Source organism: Coregonus clupeaformis, chromosome 36 (genome assembly GCF_020615455.1).
Source record: "Coregonus clupeaformis isolate EN_2021a chromosome 36, ASM2061545v1, whole genome shotgun sequence".
NCBI classification, from domain to species: domain Eukaryota; kingdom Metazoa; phylum Chordata; class Actinopteri; order Salmoniformes; family Salmonidae; genus Coregonus; species Coregonus clupeaformis.
Window position 1 is genome coordinate 23,913,664 of NC_059227.1, and position 13,090 is coordinate 23,926,753.

The following is a 13,090-nucleotide window of genomic DNA, read 5'->3' on the forward strand; positions in this document are numbered from 1 at the left end:
ATAGCGGGATTTCTGATAAGTGTCCAGGTTAGAGTCCCGCTCCTTGAAAGCGGCAGCTCTACCCTTTAGCTCAGTGCGGATGTTGCCTGTAATCCATGGCTTCTGGTAGGTGTATGTACATAAGGTCACTGTGGGGACAACGTCATCGATGCACTTATTGATGAAGCCGGTGACTGATGTGTTATAGTCCTCAATGCCATCGGATGAGTCCCGGAATATATTCCAGTCTGTGCTAGCAAAACAGTCCTGTAACTTAGCATCTGCGTCATCTGACCACTTCTGTATTGAGCGAGTCACTGGTACTTCCTGCTTTACTTGTAAGCAGGAATCAGGAGGATAGAATTATGGTCAGATATGCCAAATGGAGGGTGAGCTTTGTACGCGTCTCTGTGTGTGGAGTAAATGTGGTCTAGAGTTTTTTTTCCCTCTTATTGCACATGTAACATGCTGGTTTCCCTACATTAACGTCCCCGGCCACTTGGAGTGCTGCCTCTGGATGAGCATTTTCTTGTTTGCTTATGGCCTTATACAGCTCATTGAGTGCGGTCTTAGCGCCAGCATCGGTTTGTGGTGGTAAATAGACAACTACGAAAAATATAGATAAAAACACTCTTGGTAAATAGTGTGGTCTACAGGTTCTCATGAGATACTCTACCTCAGGCGAGCAAAACCTAGAGACTTCCTTAATATTTGATTTCACGCTGTTATTGACAAATAGACACAGACCGCCACCCCTTGTCTTACCGGAGGCAGCTGTTCCGTCTTGCCGATGCACGGGAAAACCAGCCAACTGTATATTATCCATGTCGTCGTTCAGCCACGACTCGGTGAAACATAAGATATTACAGTTTTTAAATGTCCCGTTGGTAGGATAGTCTTGAACGGAGCTCATCCAGTTCATTCTACAATGATTGCACGTTGGCCAATAGGACGGATGGTAGAGTCGGGTTACCCACTCGCCGGCAAATTCTCACAAGGCACCCGGACCTACCCGGACCTACGTCTCCTGTATCGGTGTCTTCTCTTCATGTGAATGACAGGGATTTGGGCCTGGGCCTGGGCCTGGTCGGGAATATGGAGTAAATCCTTCGCGTCCGACTCGTTAAAGAAAAAATCTTTGTCCAGTTTGAGGTGAGTAATCCCTGTTCTGATATCCAGAAGCTCTTTTCGGTCATAACAGGCGGTGGCAGAAACATTATGTACAAAATAAGTTACAAACAATGCGAAAAAACACACAAAATAGCACAATTGGTTAGAAACCCGCAAAATGGCAGCCATCTCCTCCGGCGCCATATACTGTCCTTGTGCGGACCACACAATTGATTCCTATTCAAAATCCCATTTTCCCTAACCCCTAACCTAACCCTAAACTTAACCCTAACCGTAACCCCAAACCCTAACACTAAATCTAACTCTTCCTCCTAATTGTAACCCTAACCCTAAAATAGCATTTATCCTTGTCAGAATTTTGGTCCCCACAAACACACACACACACACCAGACTGACCGTAGTATAGAGCTGGGTGGCTCTCCTCACACTGTTGTGCAGCTCTGTTATAGCCTGTCTACAGGTTTCCACAGTGACAGGGGGCTCTGTGGGAGAAAACACACATTCTAGTGTCTCATAATCATTCAGGAGCTGAGAGTAGTAAACAAACAAAAACCTGCTACAGTACAACACACACATAATGGATAGATACAGAGCTAATACAACACACACGTTATGGATGCATTGGTATACGCTTTAAGCAGGCGAACAATGCGAGTTAGTAAATAAGAGAAAAGCACATTCAAATAGGCAAAGGGAAGGTTTGAAAGCAGAAAGGAATGAAGCTGACTCACCTTTCAGGCAGCAGTGGTGACAGTAGGGAGGGACAGAAACAGATGGACAGACCTGCCAGAAAGCACACGGACACTTATGATGAAGAGAAGGATGAAGCGGTAGAGAGATGGAGTGATGGAGAGGAAGAGTGGCGGTGAGGATGATAGAGGAGCGTCTGCGTTGATTCAGACCTGGCTGGGGGTCGGAGGTCAAGGTGTTGGCCTGGACAGACACTAGAAGGGGCTCTCTACACACCGCCTCCTCCAAATCTGGAGCACTGAGAACGGAAAGGAAAGGAAAGGTTTCATGGGGAAACTTTGAGTGTTTGGAATGTATTGTTGTATTAGGGGGCTCTGTCTCAAACGACACCATAGTCACCAAATATTTTACTACTTTGTTTTCTAGCCAAACATACTGCACTATGGAGAATTTATAAGGGTGCCATTTGAGATGTATCCTAAGTAAACAGACTACAGTTTACCTCTCTGAGTTCACGGTTCCTTCCTGCTTTACAGGAAGTGAGGTAGGTGAGATGGACAGCAGCTGGACGTTACCCAGAAGCCCTTGCATCTGGGCCGTAGTCAGGGAGAGGCGTTTGCTGAAGGCTGCAGAGACAGACAGACCCAGGTTGATTTGCCTTTACATTAAGTTTACTAAATATTCCTTTAATCAACACTTTTCTGTATCTATAACATCCACAACACGTAAAAAACATCACATTTCATACTTGCTTTGCGATGATGTCCTCTAATAAACTTTAAACTTTACAAAAATAATTCTGGCTTACTTTGGTGTTGTTTCCTGAGGGCAAGGTCTCCTGTAGAGGAAACAGACCAATCAGGTTGAGGTTTGGTCTCCGGGCAGAGGCTGCACCGAGGGCTGAGTGGCTGTTTGATGGGCAGGGGAATGCGGGAGGGCTGGACGCTCAGGGGCAACGCCAAGCTGGGATTGGGCGAGACTGTCGCACGTGGTGGAAAAGGGGAGGGACCAGGGAGAGGACAGGGAGGAGAAGGGGGAGAGAGAGAAGAGGAGCGGGAACAGAGAGAGGAGGAAGTGAGGAGGGGTGGTTCAGCCTCCAGTAGCCCCCCAAAAGGCTTCCTGCTCTTGGGGCTGTTAGGTGTGTTTCCACTCCCTCCACTACCATCCTCCAGGCCTTGTGGTGTTACGGAATCATGGCAGGACAGTAAGCCCAGATGGAAGCCCTCTGCCAGGGATGCAGAGCGGCTGGTCTTGGCCACGGAGCTGGTGGTGGGACTCATGTAGGTGCGGGGGGATCTGAGCTTGGGGCTTTCCGAGGGCACAGGGGAGACAAGGGAGGAGAGAGGAGAGGTAGAAGGGAGGCAGGAGTTGGCTTTGGAAGGGTGTATATCGAAGGGGAGGTGCTGGGGGCGAGGGCACATCTCTCCTCTACCACTGGAGGGGTTGGGGGAGCGGGGAACTATGGGGTGGGGGGGGAGCAGGGGGAGAGTCATGGGAAGGGTCATGAGACAGTAGAGAGACAGTGACTGGATATACTTTATTTTTTTATGCTGCTTACTGTCAATTAGACAACCAATGTAATGTAAACTACACTGCTCAAAAAAACAAAGGGAACACCTCATCAGGAGCATGCCCAGGCGTTGTAGGGAGGTCATACAGGCACGTGGAGGCCACACACACTACTGAGCCTCATTTTGACTTGTTTTAAGGACATTACATCAAAGTTAGATCAGCCTGTAGTGTGGTTTTCCACTTTAATTTTGAGGGTGACTCCAAATCCAGACCTCCATGGGTTGATAAATTTGATTTCCATTGATCATTTTTGTGTGATTTTGTTGTCAGCACATTCAACTATGTAAAGAAAAAAGTATTTAATAAGATTATTTCATTCATTCAGATCTAGGATGTGTTGTTTAAGTGTTCCCTTTATTTTTTTGATCAGTGTATTTTTAAATGTCACATGTATATATTTAGACAGTTGTTTACTGATAAACCCTCAATCTTGTTTTGAGATCATGTGGCTTGTGCTGTACTCCCCCTCTGAGGTTAGGTTATTAATATGTACAGTGTTATAATGTATGTGCTGTACTGAACATCAGTGGTCCTGCGCAGCTCACCCTCTGTCGCCAGGTTCTGTACAGACTGGGACTTCTGTAGTCCAGCTGCTCTGTCCAGCAGGGCTGGAGCTCTGGCCAGGGGGCTTGACATCCTCCACAGATGAGCCCCAAGAGGCCTCTTCTTCTGGGGGTGGGAACGCAGCACGGTGCCCCTCTCTGGAGCACACACCTCCAGCCTGACACAAGGAGGGAAGCTTCATCAATCAATCAATCAACCAATCAATCGAATTTCCTTTGTATCATTATTTTTACAAATATCTGATACCATTTTTACTTACAAATAATTATCACACAAAAAACGACCTGTTTAAAGAGTCTTACATCCTCTCTAAAGCTACTCACTTTGTCCCCTCCTGCCCTCTCCCAGGGGTCATGGGCCTCTCCCTGTCTTCGTGGCCCTTTCCCTGGCTCTCCTCCATCAGGGGCCTCACCTTGGACACCAAGGGCCCCTGCTCCCTCTCATGAGCTTTGGAAAACAGAGGGATTCTCCTGTAGAGAGGACATCTCCTGGTTACAGTGAAGTTTTGAGAATGACACAAGTATTGGTCTTCACAAAGTTTGCTGCTTCAGTGTTCTTAGATATTTTTTTCAGATGTTACTATGGTATACTGAAGTATAATTACAAGCATTCCATAAGTGTCAAAGGCTTTTATTGACAATTACATTTAGTTTATGCAAAGAGTCGATATTTGCAGTGTTGACCCTTCTTTTTCAAGACCTCTGCAATCCACCCTGGCATGCTGTCAATTAACTTCTGGGCCACATCCTGACTGATGGCAGCCCATTCTTGCATAATCAATGCTTGGAGTTTGTCAGAATTTGTGGGGTTTTGTTTGTCCACCCGCCTCTTGAGGATTGACCACAAGTTCTCAATGGGATTAATGTCTGGGGAGTTTCCTGGCCATGGACCCAGAATTTCGATGTTTTGTTCTCCGAGCCACTTAGTTATCACTTTTGCCTTATGGCAAGGTGCTCCATCATGCTGGAAAAGGCATTGTTCGTCACCAAACTGTTCTTGGATGGTTGGGAGAAGTTGCTCTCGGAGGATGTGTTGGTACCATTCTTTATTCATGGCTGTGTTCTTAGGCAAAATTGTGAGTGAGCTCACTCCCTTGGCTGAGAAGCAACCCCACACATGAATGGTCTCAGGATACTTTAATGTTGGCACAGGACTGATGGCAGCGCTCACTTTGTCTTCTCCGGACAAGCTTTTTTCCGGATGCCCCAAACAATCGGAAAGGGGATTCATCAGAGAAAATGACTTTACCCCAGTCCTCAGCAGTCCAATCCCTGTACCTTTTGCAGAATATCAGTCTGTCCCTGATGTTTTTCCTGGAGAGAATTGGCTTCCTCGCTGCCCTTCTTGACACCAGGCCATCCTCCAATAGTCTTCGCCTCACTGTGCGTGCAAATGCACTCACACCTGCCTGCTGCCATTCCTGAGCAAGCTCTGCACTGGTGGTGCCCCGATCCCGCAGCTTAATCAACTTTAGGAGACGGTCCTGGCCCTTGCTGGACTTTCTTGGGCGCCCTGAAGCCTTCTTCACAACAATTGAACCTCTCTCCTTGAAGTTCTTGATGATCCAATAAATTGTTGATTTATGTGCAATCTTACTAGCAGCAATATCCTTGCCTGTGAAGCCCTTTTTGTGCAAAGCAATGATGACGGCATGTGTTTCCTTGCAGGTAACCATGGTTGACAGAGGAAGAACAATGAGGAAGAGACTTTGAACAGAGGAAGAACCACCCTCCTTTTAAAGCTTCCAGTCTGTTATTCTAACTCAATCAGCATGACAGAGTCATCTCCAGCCTTGTCCTCGTCAACAATCTCACCTGTGTTAACGAGAGAATCACTGACATGATGTCAGCTGGTCCTTTTGTGGCAGGGCTGAAATGCAGTGGAAATGTTTTTTTTGGATTAAGTTCATTTTCATGGCAAAGAGGGACTTTGCAATTAATTGCAATTCATCTGATCACTCTTCATAACGTTCTGGAGTATATGCAAATTGCCATCATAAAAACTGAGGCAGCAGACTTTGTGAAAATTTATATTTGTGTCATTCTCAAAACTTTTGACCACGACTGTCCTGTACTAGGCAGGGTGAAAGCAAATGTAGACAATGAAAAAAAGCTTTGTTGGTGTTGCGTACATGTGAAAGTATAAATGGGCTTCCGTATGTACAGTGGGGGAAAAAAGTATTTAGTCAGCCACCAATTGTGCAAGTTCTCCCACTTAAAAAGATGAGAGAGGCCTGTAATTTTCATCATAGGTACACGTCAACTATGACAGACAAAATGAGAAGAAAAAAATCCAGAAAATCACAAGTTTCTCAATACTTTGTTATATACCCTTTGTTGGCAAGGACACAGGTCAAATGTTTTCTGTAAGTCTTCACAAGGTTTTCACACACTGTTGCTGGTATTTTGGCCCATTCCTCCATGCAGATCTCCTCTAGAGCAGTGATGTTTTGGGGCTGTCGCTAGGGAAACACGGACTTTCAACTCCTTCCAAAGATTTTCTATGGGGTTGAGATCTGGAGACTGGCTAGGCCACTCCAGGACCTTGAAATGCTTCTTACGAAGCCACTCCTTCGTTGCCTGGGCGGTGTGTTTGGGATCATTGTCATGCTGAAAGACCCAGCCACGTTTCATCTTCAATGCCCTTGCTGATGGAAGGAGGTTTTCACTCAAAATCTCACGATACATGGCCCCATTCATTCTTTCCTTTACACGGATCAGTCGTCCTGGTCCCTTTGCAGAAGAACAGCCCCAACGCATGATGTTTCCACCCCCATGCTTCACAGTAGGTATGGTGTTCTTTGGATGCAACTCAGCATTATTTGTCCTCCAAATACAACGAGTTGAGTTTTTACCAAAAAGTTATATTTTGGTTTCATCTGACCATATGACATTCTCCCAATCCTCTTCTGGATCATCCAAATGCACTCTAGCAAACTTCAGACGGGCCTGGACATGTACTGGCTTAAGCAGGGGGACACGTCTGGCACTGCAGGATTTGAGTCCCTGGCGGCGTAGTGTGTTACTGATGGTAGGCTTTGTTACTTTGGTCCCAGCTCTCTGCAGGTCATTCACTAGGTTCCCCCGTGTGGTTCTGGGATTTTTGCTCACCGTTCTTGTGATCATTTTGACCCCACGGGGTGAGATCTTGCGTGGAGCCCCAGATCGAGGGAGATTATCAGTGGTCTTGTATGTCTTCCATTTCCTAATAATTGCTCCCACAGTTGATTTGTTCAAACCAAGCTGCTTACCTATTGCAGATTCAGTCTTCCCAGCCTGGTGCAGGTCTACAATTTTGTTTCTGGTGTCCTTTGACAGCTCTTTGGTCTTGGCCATAGTGGAGTTTGGAGTGTGACTGTTTGAGGTTGCGGACAGGTGTCTTTTATACTGATAACAAGTTCAAACAGGTGCCATTAATACAGGTGACGAGTGGAGGACAGAGGAGCCTCTTAAAGAAGAAGTTACAGGTCTGTGAGAGCCAGAAATCTTGCTTGTTTGTAGGTGACCAAATACTTATTTTCCACCATAATTTGCAAATAAATTCATTAAAAATCCTACAATGTGATTTTCTGGAGAAAGAAAATCTCAATTTGTCTGTCATAGTTGACGTGTACCTATGATGAAAATTACAGGCCTCATCTTTTTAAGTGGGAGAACTTGCACAATTGGTGGCTGACTAAATACTTGTTTTCCCCACTGTATGTGTGTTAAAGTCTTTAGGATCCCTTGGTTATCCCATAGAGAGCAATAGTGATGGTGTCTTTTTGTAAACACTAACAGAGGCTAACTCCACCATGGCTTGTTGGCCAAAGCCTCTGAATGGGTTTTTTGGAGTTTTTTGGGATAAATGCTGTGGTAAACACAGGCTTAGGAGATCTTATACGTTTTGTTCTATGTGATAATCTAAATCAGCTAATATCCCTTTTTGAGCATTTTGAAGCATTTCTGTAATCAAAACAAGCACATAAAGGTTTCATAATTCATAAAGGTCATGTTGACTGACTGATATTATCTCATAGAGAAAAAAAGTCTAAAATCTCCTAAGCCTGTGTTAACCTCAGACCTTATTTTCAGCATTTATCCCAAAACCCCATTAATTTACCCCATAGGAATGGCCAACGAACCAGAGGTAGAAAATGCTAACTCATTTCCGTTTTTTATGACTACAAGCTGGTGAGCTCTATTACCTGTTGTTGGAGCCTCTGGCCAGGAATCGTGCTGACATACTGATGCTGGGAGCTCTACTGCGCTCTTCTGGGGAGGAGGGTAATTACAGTCAAATAATTGTAATATGTACCTGTACAACAGTTTATGGGTAGAATGTCACCTCCATGTGCAAAGTTGGAGTGTGTGCATGTGTCCTCTCTTACCCATATTGCTGGGCTCAGCCAGTGTTTCAAAGTGCTGTCTGAGGAAGGCCTCATGGTGACTGTCCTCTAGTGGGTCAGAGACCTTCCTCATCGCCTCATCCATACTAGAACTTTCCATCTTCCTCTCCTCCTCCTCCTCATCCTCTTCGTCCTCCAGGTCAGAACTGTCCTCGTCTGAGCTTAGAGGCTCTGCTGTGCCCTCAGAGTCTGGGAGGAGAGGTCAAAGTTCAAAGGTGAAAGGAGTGTGTATGTATGTGTATGTGTATGTGTATGTGTATGTGTGTGTGTGTGTATGCTCTTACCTCCATGATCCGGGTCAGGAGTAAGCTCTCTACTCCCGTAGCCCACAGAACAGGCACTGTCTGGGCTCTGGCTGTCCTGGCTCTCCGGCTCACGGTTCCCCCTACCCAGGCCGCGGGGCGACTCCTTCATCAGGTAATCACTGAGTGAGAGAGAGTGAGAGAGAGAGCGAGAGGGGGGATAGGGGAGAGAGAGAGAAAGAGAGAGGGGGGAAGATAGGGGAGAAAGAAGGAATGAACAGTGAGAAGACAAAAAGAAGAGATAGTCAAAAGATAAGAGAGAGACACAGAGAGCAAGTTGATAGATAAAGAGGAACATGAAAGGAGAAATTGAAAGTTGAAGTGGTGTGTGTATCTATGCATAGTATGTGTCCTTATGTGTGTGTGTGTGAGGTGTACCTGCCCCGTCGGCTGGCAGCGTAATCGCTCCCCTCGGGGTACAGCACACGTCCATCAGACCCCTGGGAGCCCAGGTCAGACTCAGGGTTAGGGTTGGCGTTAGGGGTCAGCCAGGCAGCATAGTGGGGTTGAGGTTGACGTCTCTTAACCCGCTCCTCCAAGTCCAGCTTATACCACAGAACAGAGGAGCATTAGGGTTAGAGAGAACCAAATTCAAGTCCATCTACCTGTCTATAATATTTTACTAATCTATTAGCTATCGATCAGGGATGGGCAACATTGATGCCTGCCTACTTACGTCCATACCCCCCCACCCCCCCGAAAACAACTTTCTCATTATTTCTCTTAGAATGATCTTCTTGACCCTAACCAGTCAGGCTTCAAGATGGGTCACTCAACCGAGACTGCTCTTCTCTGTGTCACGGAGGATCTCTGCACTGCCAAAGCTGACTCTCTCTCCTCTGTTCTCATCCTCCTAGATCTATCAGCTGCCTTCGACACCATGAACCATCAGATCCTCCTCTCCACCCTCTCAGGGCTAGGCGTCTCAGGCTACGCACACACTTTTACTGCATCCTACCTGGCAGGCCGTTCCTACCAGGTGACGTGGAGAGGATCTGTGTCTGCATCATGTACTCTCACTACTGGTGTCCCCCTGGGCTCGGTTCTGGCCCTCTCCCCTTCTCTCTATATACCAAGTCACTCGGCTCCGTCATATCCTCACATGGTCTCTCCTATCATTGCTATGTGGATGACACTCAACTACTTTTCTCCTTCCCCCCTTCTGACACCCAGGTGGCGACACGCATCTCTGCGTGCCTGGTAGATATCTCAACTTGGATGTCGGCCCACCACCTCAAGCTCAACCTCGACAAGACGGAACTGCTCTTCCTGCCGGGGAAGGCCTGCCCGCTCAAAGACCTCTCCATCACTCCACAGTGTCACCCTCCCAGAGTCCAAAGAACCTTGGCGTGACCCTGGACAACACCCTGTTGTTCTCTGCAAACATCAAAGCAGTGACCCGCTCCTGCAGGTTCATGCTCTACAACATCCCTAGAGTACGACCCTACCTCACACAGGAAGCAGCACAGGTCCTAATCCAGGCACTCGTCCTCTCCAGTCTGGACTACTGCAACTCGCTGTTGGCTGGGCTCCCTGCTTGTGCCATCAAACCCCTGCAACTTATCCAGAACGCTGCAGCCCGTCTGGTGTTCAACCATCCCAAGTTCTCTCATGTCACCCCGCTCCTCCACACACTCCACTGGCTTCCAGTCGAAACTCGCATCCACTACAAGACCATGGTGCTTACTTACGGAACAGCAAGAGGAACTGCCCCTCCCTACCTTCAGGCTATGCTCAAACCCTACACCCCAACCCGAGCACTCCGTTCTGGCACCTCGGGTCTCTTGGCCCTCCCACCCCTACGGGAGGGCAGCTCCCGCTCAGCTCAGTCCAAGCTCTCCTATATCCTGGCACCCCAATGGTGGAACCAGCTTCCCCCTGAAGCTAGGACAGCAGAGTACCTGCCCATCTTCCGAAAACATCTGAAACCCTACCTCTTCAAACACTATCTTAAAATAATCATCCTCCTCACCTCGACCACCTGTGATATGTGGTTGTCCCACCTAGCTATCTTAAGATGAATGCACTAACTGTAAGTCGCTAAATTACTAAAATGTAAATGTAAATCTGAGTGACACTGCCTAACAAAATCAGACCATGATAAAAATAGCTAGCCGCGAAACTAACTTGGCAAACAAAAATACATTTGCAGACATGGGCTAATTGACTGACTATCAGTGACTAACATAACAAGAGAAAACTGCTGATGCACAACCAAATTTCAAAATCGCACCTTGTGTATTCTACATTTACATTTGACATTTTAGTCATTTAGCAGACGCTCTTATCCAGAGCGACTTACAGTTAGTGAGTGCATACATTTTCATACTGGCCCCCCGTGGGAAACGAACCCACAACCCTGCCATTCTAACTCGCAACAGTAAGTTCAGACCCCGACTGAGTCCATCAGAGGGCCTTCAAAAGGGGGGAATGCGGCCCCCTCTCTCTCTTCCCTCTCTCCCAGTCTCTCTGCCTCTCTACTTACCGAGGTCCCCTGCAGGCTGGAGGTGCTCCCTGCGTCTCTCGCTTTGAGCCGGGAGGCAGGGCCTTTCTTGTGAGAGGAGCCGGTGATGGAGAAGGCCTCTAGCTGTCTCAGGTCCAGCATAGACTTGACCATGAGTTCCAGAGAGCCCATACGACAGGACCAGCGACGCCGGGGCCGACTGGAGGGCTCAGGGGCCAGAGGGCTGTCTAGGGCCTGGAGCGGAGAGTGGAGTGGAGGGAGGTGGAAGACACACACACACACAGGGACAGAGACAGAGACAGAGAAGGAAAGAAAGAAAGTACACTTCCCCTAAGTATTTATTTGGACAGTGAAGCTAAAATGTTGAATTTGGCTCTGTACCCCAGCATTTTGGATTCGAGATCACATTTATTTGAGGGTATTTTTATACATATCTGTTTTACCGTTTAGAAATGAATGCACTTTATGTATCTAGTCCCATTTGCAGTTTGTTTTGGTTGTGTTTCGATTATGTTGTGCCCAACAGAAATGAATGGTAAATAATGTATTGTGTCATTTTGAAATTAATTGTATTGTAAATAACAATATAATGTTTCTGAACACTTCTACATTCATGTGGATGCTACCATGATTACGGATAATCATGAATGAATCGTGAATAATGATGAGTGAGAAAGTTACAGATGCACAAAGATCATGCCCCCAAAAACATGCTAACCTCTCACCATTACCAATAATAGTCATCATTCTTTGGGGGGGGTATGATATTTATGCCTCAGTAACTTTCTCACTCATCATTATTCACGATTCATTAATGATTATCCGTAATCATGGTAGCATCCACATGAATGTAGAAGTGTTCAGAAACATATTCTATTCTTATTTACAATATAAGTAACTCCAAAATGACACAATACATTATTTACCATTCATTTCTATTGGGCACAACATAATCCAACAAATGCATCCAACAAGTTTGTAGAGTCACAAGCTTGATGTAGTCATTGCGTGCTAGGCATATGGGACCAAATACTCAATTTGGACTAAATGTAATACACTATAAGTGAATTTTTCCAAATACTTATGACACCTTCAAATGGGGGGAGTACCCAGCTAGCACATTTGGTTCCTTAGAATTTGTGGGAATGTATGTTTTTGGTTTCCCATTGTTTCTGGGAATGAAGTTTCCTGATCAGTGAAACTGAACATTTCTTTTTTAAATTCTGAGAACGGAAGTTAAAATTTCACCTGTTCTAGGAAGATAAATTTTTAGGTTGCAGGAAGGTTCTGAGAACATTTTACTATGGTTCCTTAGAAGTTTTCCTGGGAGGTTTTATTAACGCTCTGAGAACTAAAATTATAGGTTATTTGGAGGTTTATGAATAACTTCCTTAAGCTTTCACTGAATGTTTCAATAAGACTTTTAATAACAATGCTAGCTTATTTTGGGTTAACTTTTTTGAACTCCAAACACATGGAAATTATATTCCTTAGGCATTAATCATGCAAACACATGTATTTTTTATTGTGAAACAGCATCAGTCAGATTCAAACCTATAATCTTCTGTTCTCTATCCATGGAATTAGTCCACTGCACCACCAAGATGGAGCTAGCATGCCATGTTTTTTTAACTCATACAAAGCTGTTCATCTATTCAAGCAGATCCCTATTCAAAGGAAACAAGCACTCATTAAGATCAGGAGTGGCCAATTAGTGGGCGCGGCCAAAACACCTGCACACACATAACAAGATAGAGGAGAGTTTTGTTGATGCTGAGAACGGAATGTATATGTTTTCAAATAACATTCTTAGAACGTTCTCTGAACGTTGGAACAATTTGAGAACATGACTAAATAAAACCATGAGGAAACCTGTAGGAAACATTATGCTGAAGTACTGAAATTCCCACAGAAGAAAGTTGTTTCTTAACGTTCTCTGAACTATTTGAGAGCATACCCAATGTCAAACCAGTTGGAGAATGTTCCTAGAACATTATCAAA

General features: G+C 45.7%; 1 protein-coding gene across 2 annotated transcripts in view; it reads right to left on the minus strand.

Annotated features, from left to right (window-relative positions):
* The window catches only part of LOC121552769 (mitogen-activated protein kinase-binding protein 1), a 34,383-nt gene that overhangs the window by 2,725 nt on the left and 18,568 nt on the right, over positions 1-13,090 (minus strand). The window contains exons 20-30 of one of the 2 annotated variants that reach the window (XM_041865801.2): positions 11,111-11,323; positions 9,004-9,170; positions 8,608-8,747; positions 8,306-8,512; positions 8,123-8,186; positions 4,260-4,406; positions 3,918-4,093; positions 2,609-2,779; positions 2,303-2,426; positions 2,013-2,098; positions 1,507-1,592 (exon numbers count right to left, since the gene is read on the minus strand). In XM_041865801.2, coding sequence (XP_041721735.2) covers positions 1,507-1,592; positions 2,013-2,098; positions 2,303-2,426; positions 2,609-2,779; positions 3,918-4,093; positions 4,260-4,406; positions 8,123-8,186; positions 8,306-8,512; positions 8,608-8,747; positions 9,004-9,170; positions 11,111-11,323 — 1,581 coding nt within the window. Of the gene's footprint in view, positions 1-1,506; positions 1,593-2,012; positions 2,099-2,302; positions 2,427-2,608; positions 2,780-3,917; positions 4,094-4,259; positions 4,407-8,122; positions 8,190-8,305; positions 8,513-8,607; positions 8,748-9,003; positions 9,171-11,110; positions 11,324-13,090 lie in introns of both variants that reach the window. The other variant, XM_041865800.2, reaches the window with a different exon arrangement.